Source organism: Corvus cornix, chromosome 13, assembly GCF_000738735.6.
Source record: "Corvus cornix cornix isolate S_Up_H32 chromosome 13, ASM73873v5, whole genome shotgun sequence".
Lineage (NCBI taxonomy): Eukaryota > Metazoa > Chordata > Aves > Passeriformes > Corvidae > Corvus > Corvus cornix.
Window position 1 is genome coordinate 15,162,996 of NC_046343.1, and position 12,046 is coordinate 15,175,041.

A 12,046-nucleotide genomic window follows, 5' to 3' on the forward strand; every position below is an offset into this window, starting at 1 on the left:
AGCCCTGCTGAGCTTGTGACAGAAATGGCAGCAATCAGTGCTGATTTACATTTTTAAACAGATGTTGCCATACCGGCACTTTATTATCCCAGGGCATCAATTGTCCTTCATGCTGCTATGTCATTTGTTTGGACAAAATGTCAGTATCCACAGTTTTTGGAAACTTGTGAAAGGCTGGAGCTTGTTGTCCAAACATCCTTAAAACTCCAGTTCTATGAATTCCATAGTTTTGGCAGCTATTTTTTCTTGGTTAATTTTACTTTTCTGCTCGGAGTTGATTGACAGGATTTCAGGCTTGAAACTTGGGCTGGCAAGAGGAGGACAATCTGTGGTGTGGGACAAATAAGAAGAATTATTGCTGATATTTAGTAAACTAAATGAGAATGTAAACCCTTCACCAAAAACTGTACTAAAACCTGAGCAAAACGCAAGCACGAATCTTGAGCCACTGGCTTAACACCCAACACCAAACTTCCTTTGGACATTGTGCTCCTGCCTTCCTAGTATTTGTTTCTGGCTCTTCTTTCACTTACATTCTTCCTACTTCTTCATTTTGAGTCACAGTATTTCAATAACAATTTATAGTAACAGCTAGAGGTAAAACTCTATTATCCCACTCACCTGAAAAAGTATCTGCAAGACACAATAAACAAAAGGTAACCTTTAACTGGTATTTTCACAAAGAATAAATCGTTCTTTTCATCATCTCATTTCCAATAGAACCACACCTTTTCTTCTAAAATACTTGTTCATTTTGTGCTGTATTTAAAGTATCTGCAGATAATATTGAAGGACAGTTTTGATACCCTCCCTCCTCTTCCCCCAGGTTAGCAAGATGTTAAATGTGCACCCTTCTACCTTTCACTTTCTCTCACTCACAGATAACCTTCTCTATTAAACAGAAACCTTTTTCCTAGGAAAGCCTTTTTCCTCCTCTGTGCCTCTTCAGAAGCATTATCAAGTTGCTGTGGAAAGCAAATGAAACAAAATGAAACAAGAAGTCTGTCAGAATTCATGCCAAACTGTAGTGTTAAAACTGGGCCCATTTTGTTTTGCTGTCTGTGGTTATTCTGGTGAAGGTGTAGCATTTGTTCCAATGGCAAATATTCCAAGCCTCTCACAGAAAACAATCACTAACTGTTCCTGTAGAAAACAGCTTCACTCTGACAACTTGCAGGGTCTAAATTCATAAAACTAATTTATTCGCACTGTATGTTAAAGTGTTGATGGAAAAACTTAAGCTTAAACAAACTACAGATGTCTTTCCATAGACCCAACTCCACAGCAAGGAATAACTTTAACCTCTTTGTCTTTCCCGAATCCATAGAAATGGCAACAAGGCAGTTCCCCCATCCACAACACTGTACATGAACATATTTTATTTACTTAGTATAAACCTATGTAGGTGTCTGAAACAGAAAGGGATGAGTGAAGGAAATCATTTATTCTCTTTTAGATTCCCCTTCTATCTGGATAAGAAACTTAGAAAGAGAAAGAACTGACAGGTTATAAAAACCCTGAGGTGCTGACCTGCAGTGCTGTGGTGCTTCACACCAGTGAGACATCACCTCCCAACTCTACCTCATGAGGTGGGAAGACACAGAAAATCAATCTAAAAGCAGAAAACTTGGGCTCATAGAATTCCATTTGCTGTCAGTAAAAACCTATTACCTTTTATATGATGATACCTGGAGATGTCAGGGAGAAAGGGTCAGGGCAAATAAACCAGATTTGTAACATTTTATTGAACAGCAGAAAATGTAGCTTTTGTTCATTGTGCTGCTGGCTGTAAGGTCAATTTGTACATGTGTAAATAAACTTTTGCATGTTTTCCACATAACAGCTGCTGTTCTGCAAATAACTCAGGCATATGGTGTCACAGCCACGGACATCACTGGGGAAAGATTGAGGATACAGAGCAGTGTGCTGGGAGCAGCACAGGGATCTGAGGGCTGTAAATCCAGCTGCAGCCTCACAGTAAATTGTCAGTGGCTATTTTGTGCTGAGCCACCTGTTGCCCTGGCTACACTGCCAGTGAGGGTTTAAGGATATCTGGAGTGGTCTGTACAAACTCCAGAAAACTATAACTCCTCTGCTCTCTGGAAAGAACAGAGCCCGACTTGCATTACACAGTGAGCATTGCAGATGCCCTTTCAGTACACCTCCCTTCCCAGGAACAAGCTTTGTTCCCAGGGAACACACAGTTCCCTTTGGCCTGTACAACCAGAGGCTTCTGTTCAGATCCCAGTGGACACATCCTGCAGTATTTTCCTCAAATGTTATTCCTGTATCTGTATGACAAGTAACTTATCAGAGCCCATGGTGTTCATATTCTCCATCAGTGCCTTTCTTTAGAGTGGATGGTGCTCTAAAATGGAATATTTGTAGGTAGATGTAATTATTTTCTGTTGAGAAGTGGTCTCGTAAAAATTGATCACAGATCTGTTGATGAAGGTTTGAAATGCTGCTCCACAGACTGCTTTCCATCTTCCAGAACTCTGGAAATGCGCTGAAAAAACACCAAAACAGATTTTTGTAAGTTAAAAGTGATTCTGTGTTGGATTCAGTGATATGTATATTCATTACTTGTGGCTTAAGCTGTAGCTAGAGAAAAAAAGACATTGACCAAATCCTGCATGTTTTGAATTAATTTCTCTATTCTGCAAAACCTTAAACCTGTATTTAAACCTGTCCACATGATTCCAAACATGCAGTGAAGCACTTCATAACTGGGTTTTTAGCTTTAGTTAATCATTTTTCCACCATGTAAGAATGAACATTCTATCCTCTGTACTTTATATGCTATTTAATTTTAAATATGAGTGGATGAGATAGTGCTGAAAAGCTGCAACTCCTGGGTCTAAAAAGAGCAAGTGTGTGATAAATTGAATGTAAGTGAAATACTATAGACTTCAAATTGATAGGTTATTCTTGTTTCTACCAGAAAAATAGGTTATGAACACATTTAAACTGAAGGTTTTCCTAAATGTTACTCTATGGTCCCTGAAGGCATTATTTAAAAAAAACCCAAAAACCAAACAACACTGCAGAAAGTAATGAATATAAGTGAAATCTATTACCTAGAAAAAAGAAACCAAAACATCAAACCCTTTGCATTGAAAGATCAGAAAAGTTGATGTGTAAAATACTACAAGTGACCCAGAATACGTATGCAGTAATGCATGTTGGTAGCTACCCTCATCTGCATTGTCACCCTCCCACTACCTTCAAAGTAGGAAAACTTTCACATTCTACGTCCCAATAGCTGCTCTAGACACACTTTTTTTGCTGACAAATACTGAGTTAAATGAAATAGTTTTAGTTTTATGACAATTTCAGACGTCAGTGAACTTTCCTCACTTTAAAGGAAGGCAGCCGGCTTTAAGCAAGAGTGACGACTCCAGCGGGAGCCGATTTCTACTTTCCATTAAGCATCTCCACTGAGCATCTTCTCCCTGTGCCGTGACCAGCCCGCTCCGAACGGCCCCGTCCCGGCCCCGTCCCTGCCCCGTCCGATCCCACCGGGAATTGCCGCTTCCCTCCTTCCCTCCCTGCCGGCGCCGGCACTCGGCGGGCCACCCGCGCCCTCTCGCGGTGCGGGAGCGGAACTGCAAACCCAGGTACCTCCCTGTATCCCTGCATCCCTGTATCCCTGCATCCCTGTATCCCTGCATCCCTGCATCCCCGCATCCCTGCATCCCCGCATCCCTGCATCCCCGCATCCCTGTATCCTGCATCCCGCATCCCTGCATCCCCACATCCCTGCATCCCCTCATCCCTGCATCCCTGTATCCCTGCATCCACATCCGCATCCCTGCATCCCTGCATCCCCGCATCCTGCATCCCTGCATCCCCGCATCCCTGCATCCCTCATCCCTGCATCCCTGTATCCCTGCATCCCCACATCCCGCATCCCTGCATCCCTGCATCCCCGCATCCCTGCATCCCTGCATCCCCGCATCCCTGCATCCCCTCATCCCTGCATCCCTGTATCCCTGCATCCCCGCATCCCTGCATCCCCACATCCCTGCATCCCTACATCCCTGCATCCCCGCATCCCCACATACCTGCATCCCCTCATCCCTGCATCCCTGTATCCCTGCATCCCTGCATCCCCGCATCCCCACATCCCTCCATCCCTGCATCCCTCCATCCCTGCATCCCCACATCCCTGCATCCCCACATCCCCGCATCCCTGCATCCCTGCATCCCCACATCCCCACATCCCTGCATTCCCACATCCCCACATCCCTGCATCCCCGCATCCCCGCATCCCGCATCCCCGCATCCCCGCATCATTCCCGCATCCCTGCATCCCTGCATCCCCGCATCCCCGCATCCCCGCATCCCTGCATCCCTCCATCCCTGCATCCCTCCATCCCTGCATCCCTGTATCCCCGCATCCCTGCATCCCTGCATCCCTCCATCCCCTTCATCCCTCCATCCCTGCATCCCTGCATCCCTCCATCCCTCCATCCCCTTCATCCCTCCATCCCTGCATCCCTCCATCCCTGCATCCCCGCATCCCTCCATCCCTGCATCCCTGCATCCCCGCATCCCTCCATCCCTTCATTCCTTCATCCTTCCATCCCTCCATCCCTTCATTCCTTCACCTTTCCATCCCTCCATCCCTGCACCCTCCTGCTGGAAGCGCTGCCACAGCCAGCTTTGCTTCCACATTGAGCTTCCACCCCACTCTGTCTGACAAAAGCATAAAGGGAAAAAAAAGCAGAATCTGACTTACGAGCCTATTAATCTCAAAAATATTTAATTTTCACGGCATAGAATTTTTGAACATGTAGCACTTCCTTCCCCCCCCACAAACACACAGAACCTACCATTGTTTTAAATAACTGGTTCACTTTCTTTCTTTTGATGGTTTTCTTGTCACCATCTGAGGTGGTAGGAAACACTGGCTGGCTCAGCCTGTGTGACGCAATTGTTTCATCGGGTGCCACAGTGCTGACAGACAGAGTTAATCCTTAGAATGGAAACAATATTGGTTACACAAAGCAAAACCAAAAAAGGATGGCCAGAGTGTAAGACAAAACAGAACTCAAAATAATGAACTACTGCAATGACTAGGAAAAATTGAGACATTTTTAATCTAACTATAACCTTAGAATAAAAAATTAAATAATGGGGAAACAATAAACTTCAGTACATTGAAACTGAACAGGGAAAAAAAAGAACCAATCTGGCCAAAGAATTAAAAATAGATAATATGACAAAGAAGTGGGCCATGACAGTCTGTTGTGTTGTGCTAAACATCTGTCACAGGCATTTGGAAAGAGAGGGAGAGTGAGCAGGACAGGTGAAATGCAGGCTAAAAAATGGGATGTCCTATGGAACAAGGGATTAAAAGATACTGAAACTGTGTCTGTTTTCTCACTGTGCCCCAGCCTAGAGATGAGCTCCAACTTTAGTCACTTTTCCCTTCCCTTTAACACAACCACCCATCTGTCTGGGGGGCAAGTGTGTTATCTTGCTTCCCCTGCCTCCAATGGTGAGGGAATCTATGGGGTTCCTCTCTGGCTTCAAAAGCAGAAGGTGAAATCCTGTTATGGGGCAACTTCTGGGGATATTCATCCCCCAAAGCAAAGCACGGAGCATTTCTCCCTGTTTCACACACTGCCCTTGGCTGTGAGCCCTTGTTTCTGCTCGTGAGACCCTACAGAGCAGGGAAGCTGAATAAACCTTGCCTCTTTCTAGGCAGCAGGAATGCTCACACTGTACAAGGAAGTGAAATTTGGAGCTCCAGGAGTAACAGTTTTAGAATTTGCATGTTGGCACAGGTATGGTGTTACCAAGCATTTGGAGCAGCCCAGCCTCACATGCACAGTACACACTTCAGTTATAATCTTTGTCCCAGTGGATTTCACAAGGATGGAGAGAGCTGCCAGCCCTGCTTGGAGCAAACCCTTCATTGCTTTTTCTTAACATCCCAGTAAAGTTCAGAACTCTCACCCTAGTGTAAGCACCTTACCTGGGATAGTTGGCATAGAACGACTGACAGTGCTCATCTGCTTGAGGACAGAAGTCTTCTGAGGTGCCACCACATGTTCTGAGAGGTTGGTATCACTCATGAACTCATATTTCCTTGACAGCTGTTAAATAAAAAACCACAGCATGAACTGAGATGATGAACTGAGACTTTGGTCCATATATCATACTACATACAATCTAAAAACATGCAACAATTTTTCAGATAATTTATAGTTAGAAACTTCTCATTCTACATTGAAAAAAAATATTCTAAAAAAGTTACAGAAGTAATCTGTGATCTGAAACCTGAATTCCTACTCTATTTTTGGCATAATACCATCAGACAACTCTGGGTGTGATCTGCAAAGTAAAATTAAGTTTTGAAAACATTTTTCCCTATCGCATTAACATACCCAGCTTGGCTGCTGCAAAGTCTTGTCACTGCTTTTTTGAAGCAGAAGAAAGTCCTTTAACTCAATACACAGTGAGATCCCCACAGTTTGGTGTATGTGTTATCTAATTTAATCAAAAGCCAAAGGTGTTACTTGGTTTTGTATATCAGTGCTTCTCAAAGCAGGACTGTGCTTATCTCCCTTTTGCATAAGGACATGCAGTGATAGACAGTCATAATCATCTGTGAGTTTCTCTGTGCTTCCCCAAACAATCTTGGCTTTCTACTCAATTCATTTTACCTTTGATGATTCCTTCAAACAGTTGATCAAATTATTTATGCTCCCTCCATGTAACTCAGCAATCTGTTACTGCCTGACTCTTTAATTTAGATGAGGCTTGTGTATCAAGAGGATATATACCAAAAGAAAATTCTCCTGAGGATTAAACTATATATATAAAAAGGCCCAGTGTAAGTTACATAAGTCATTGTAATGATCCAGCAGTGCAATAAAAGCACTCGGATGATCTATGGAGCGAGAGATGCCAGTGCTTCCAAACTTCAGTCTGGCACCATTTAAGGAGTGCTGTTTGCAATCTTGCAATTTCCTAACAGCTGTATGTTCCATAACAAGGTACAAAACGTACAGGGCTCATCACTTTTGAAATAGCCCTGACTGCGAGGAGCTGCCATGAAATGTCAGCACAGTCAATTGCCTCTCCACAGGAAAGCAGCTTAACCCTCCCAACACAGTGCTCCTTTTTGAGCTAACCAGGCTCCACATCTGCAGCCTCAGAGCTCTGTTATCTGTCACCAGAAGCCAGGAGAGATGTTCTGATTTTCTCACTGATTTGTTTCCTCCACAGCATCTTGCATGTTTCATTCATGGCAGGGCAGATCATCTCTGCATCCTGCATACTTCCCTTTATGACAGCTGCAGTTCTCTGGGATATATTTTTCTTTTTCTAAGGAAATGGATTTTAATGGATTATAAGATACTACTCTAAATCAGTAACATACACATTTCATCTCAGAGATAGAAATATCAGCTGCTGTCTTCTCATCAGCAAACACCACACTGCTTCTTTTTGTTCTTTTTTTGGACTTTCTCATCTTGACTTCAGGATGAGGATTATTTTGTGGAGCAGTCTCCTCTGATTCTGCTTTTACTTGCTTTGGTAGCACTGCTTCCAGATCAAAGCTGCAGGAGCAAAAGAAAGAAAGTACAAGTTGCTGAGTGATATTTTAAAAGCCACTGGTATTCTGATGTCATTTCCCCATGAAATATAAATGCAGGTCATTCTTTCCTTCTACTTTCTAGGCAGCCTTGCAAACTGCTGGCAAAAAGCATAGGATGTGCTTCAGCAGCTGGCAAGTGGAGATACAAATAAGATGCCTGCAGGCAGAATGACACTGTCTTAAAATGTAGCGAAGAATGTAAAATTTTAAAATGAGCTCAAATCCCTGTTTAAAGATTTGTGCATCAGCTTAAGAACTCCTAAATTAAACAGAGTGGAGCTCACATGGCAAGTTGATGTGTGGTGATGCTGGTGCTGAAAGCAAGACATGCTCTTCTGGTTGTAAGAGAACCAAAGTGGAAGAGAGTATTGCTATTTGTTGCCATGTTTTAAATGCATCCTCCTATTTGTTTCACCATATTGGACAAGAATGCACACACCCAGGGATTAACCCCCCCTCCACTTTCTCTCTTCCTTTAATTTTTACAGTTTAAAAATTGGGCTACTTCTCATTAAAAAAAAAGCCCATGAAATTGGTTCTGGCTTTACTCCCTTCTCTGCTGATGTGATCAGCCTTTGGAACATGGGACCGAACTTCTTTTGTAACATAAAAATTGATAAATCAAGTAGTGTGGTGAGTCTGCTGGCCTGTGCTTCCCAGAAACAAATTAGCATCCTAAGAATTAAAACCAGGTGCTTGATACAGTTGCTTCAGTGGGCTTTTCTGGTTCTGTCAGAGGCGTCCTGATTTACTGCAGCACACAAATGACGTTTGCCTGCCCCACCCTTCTGAAGGGGAAGCTGAAGGGCAGGAGAAGCAACCTCAGGAATCTCAGTATGTGAGGAGTGCTCAACACTGGGCTGGCCATCAAACATGCATGAAAAAGGGGTGTCTTAAGAAGCAACCCTTCCACATTAGGGTCATACACCACTGGACTTTTTCAAAGTGAACTACTCAAAAAGGGAGATCAGATGTTTAAAAAAATAATCAAACACTGCTCAACAAGTTCAGTTTTATACGTATCCTGTTTGGGAAGAAGTTCTATGCACTTGAAAGACAATTTATAAAGTGAACAAAACAATTTGTGGATGGAAAAGCTATACCCATAATTGTTCTCTCAAACTTAAAAGTCTTTTTGTTTTCCAGTGCTGCAGTTAAAGCACATTAGGCAAAGCATTTTACATTACTACAGACTTTACTAAAATGTTCCACCTCCTTTTCAAGTTTGTAAAGGTTGTTCCTTTCCTATTCACATTTTATAAACAAAAAGATGCTAATTAAGTTAAAAGCTGTATAAAAAGAAACTTGTAAAAAACCCCAGATCTTCATAAATTTTTGAAAAGTAATTTAATTTTTAAAATACTTATTTTCTGAAAAAGAAATGCCACTTTGTTTTTTTTTTTTCAATGACACTTGAGTACATTTTGTCTATTAAAATAGAAATGCTGTAGTTTTGAGCCTGGAGGAAGTGATAGCTACAGTTAAAAATAATGTTGGTATTGTCTGAAAAGGCTGCTGGTGGTCTTTATTCTTTTTTTAAAATCTTTTTGTTTCCTTTCATAAAACTGATTAAAAAACAGGACTGAAAAAGAATTTGTACTGTATTTACAACCAACCTTTCGGAAGCAGGTTTTTTGGGAGTACTGCAGTCTGAATTCATGGAACACATGGAGATAAAGGATAACTGACGGTAGGATTTCAGCATCGACCTTGGCCGTCCGACCCTCTTGTCATCAAACTCTGGCTACAGGATGGAAAAGAGAAACACGTTCTGTCAAACAACCCTGGGATCTTTAATTCATCCTTTTCACACCAGGTTTTGAAGACTGTGCAGATGTTTAACACTTGGCATGAAAGGAGTTGTCTGCTCCCATTAATTACTGTCAGTTATCTTGTGTCTGGATGAATTCTTACTCTTCAAACCTCCCAAACTCAATTCACAAAGTACATTCTCCTCAAAATTTTAAATAGGATGGGTTTTTTAAGTGCTGGTCCCTAAGAGTGCTGGAGGGTTCAAGCAAGAGGCAAGATTGCTGATTGTAGATTACAGCCTCTGTTATTGCAATTATCATCGCAATGACATGATTTCAAGGAAATTATTGCAAAACAAAAACCATACTCAGATAGATATATAGAATTTTCATCATATAGGTATATAACACAGCACATATCCAAAATTTAGGTTAGAAACTTGCTACTTTTCCCCCTATAACAGTATAAATAAGTCCTATTGTAAAATCACCAACGCTGAAAGCAACAATATAAAATAATTTCCAAAGTAACTGGTGTTTAATCACAAAAGCCAGGCACCATCATTCTTGCTAGCCTGCACAACTCAGATAGAATATTTTATTCAAGAATTGTCTGGGGAGTTTGTATTCAGAAGTTATCCTTCAATTCCCAGATACTTCAGTTTCTTCTCAACTAGTATTTATAGTATTATACACACGGCAGGTTTTACTTCACAGCACAGCTGGAAGTGGCTGGCACAGGGAGACATCAATTCCAGATCAAAGCCCTAAACCACTAAGAAAAAAAATAAAGAGAACAAACATAAGAACTTGCTTTTACTTCCTCAATAAGGTTGAAAAGACTTGCAACTTTAAGTTGCAATAAAATACAGTAAAAATCTTCCAGAATGAGGAATATTTGATGTGTCAGAGAATTGAATCAGCTCTTGGATGATGCAACTCAGATCCTACTACCTTCAGAGCACAAGAAAACCCACAAGCAAAAAAAAAAAAAAAAAGCATGATTTTGTTTAGAACAAGATGTATATTAAATAAAGAGAAATTGAGGTAGAGGTTAAAAGGAGAGTAATACCAATTCTCTGGCTCCATATTGTTTTTCCACTTTAACTTTTAAGTGCATGAAACATTCCTCCATCCGGTCATGGAAAGGACGAAGATTATCAGAAACTCTTCTTTCATGAATTTTAATTCCAGCCCCAAGGAAAGGTATCTTAAGAGGAATAAAAGAAGAAAAAAGGTGAGACTTCTCAAGTGGGTCCAACAACCTCTCTGGCTCTGTTTAAATTATCTGGTAAATCAACTGCAAAACTCTTCCTGTGACTGGCAGGTGGATTTGCCCATTGATATTGGCTTTGAGCAGCAAATACAAGATGGAGAAGGCTCATGGAAAATGGGTATTCCCAGTAAATTTCTGAAAATGTTGGCTGCCTCACAGAGGCTGTCTTCTCTATTCTATGTATTTTAATGTTGTGAGATTTGTGTAAAACACTTCTAGCTCCCCTTCTGCCACAAACCTTTTCTAACTGCTTTACTTCAGCTTTTAGTACTTTGCATTAATATCTGGGGTTTTTTTGTAAAATCCACTTATATTCCGTGCTTCCTTTTTGTGTTCTGACTCAGTAAATACTGGGAACATTGGTCCACCCATCTCATTGGTCATATTTCATGGAAGTTCAATTTCAATATAACTTTTAAAAACGTGGTATTAAAGCCCATCTGTTACTGACAGACCTGATTGTCCTCAGAGGGATTTGCAGGGATAGGCAGAAATTACCACTTATTTCCTAATGACAGCTGGTGTTATGGTCAATCAATACCACTAATCCACTGAGTACTTCTGATGGCCAGAAAGCCACAAGAGACAGAGGTGTGGTGGGCAATGACACAGGAGAAACTGTAAAGGTACGACTCAAACTAATAACCAAACTGAGATGAATCAAAATGAAACAGGAAGAAACTTCAAAAACATTAAAAAGTAGTACAAACAATTCCATTAAACTATTTGGAAGATTCATTTCAAGGCTGAGAGAGGAATAAATGGTAAATTTTTGCTCTTTCTCATCTATGAAAGAGAGACAGAATCATAGAATCATTGAGTAGTTTGGGTTGGAAGGGACCTTTAAAGGTCACCCAGTCCAACTCCCTGCCATAGACAGGGACAAGCCCAACAGGTTGCTCAAAGCCAACCTGACCTTGGATGTTTCCAGGGATGTTTTTGTGAGTAAGTACAAAAAATGAGACATGTAATGTGAGGTGAAATACCTTGAGCCATTCATTTCTGGTAGTAAAACCCCAGATGAAATCTCACTATTTCTTACCATCCCTCTGTCTATCTATTGATAGCAATGATTTCTATTTTGGACTAGATAATGGAAATAGAATGGATCATTTCTGGGGTCATGTTTTTCTCTGCTCCATTATCATTATCAGGTCAACAGGAAGAGCCGTTTTCCCTTGAATCTCAGCAAAAATAGAGTTTTTTCTGCCACTACCTCCCATAGGTGCATTTTCCTCCTTGATGACAAAAGGGTTCTGCAGGCTGGTTGTCTTATCATATCTACACTATATATAAAATAATAAAGAGTAAACCCAAATAACCTCAGTGCTGCCAGTATAGGGAGAATATTCAGTTCTCCTCTGGAGATGGAGCTTAAAAGTATTTCTGAATAGTCTTCCATGC

The 12,046-nt window shown here is 41.4% G+C and overlaps 1 protein-coding gene across 1 annotated transcript in view; it reads right to left on the reverse strand.

The window, feature by feature from the left end:
- Positions 1-1,181: 1,181 nt before the first annotated feature.
- Positions 1,182-12,046, reverse strand: part of DOCK2 (dedicator of cytokinesis 2) — a 157,527-nt gene continuing 146,662 nt past the window's right edge. Inside the window, exons 47-52 of the mRNA XM_010406219.4 lie at positions 10,439-10,576; positions 9,232-9,359; positions 7,397-7,577; positions 5,987-6,107; positions 4,839-4,981; positions 1,182-2,509 (exon numbers count right to left, since the gene is read on the reverse strand). Of these exons, the coding sequence (XP_010404521.2) occupies positions 2,435-2,509; positions 4,839-4,981; positions 5,987-6,107; positions 7,397-7,577; positions 9,232-9,359; positions 10,439-10,576 (786 nt within the window). The 3' untranslated portion in view covers positions 1,182-2,434. The remainder of the gene's footprint in view (positions 2,510-4,838; positions 4,982-5,986; positions 6,108-7,396; positions 7,578-9,231; positions 9,360-10,438; positions 10,577-12,046) is intronic.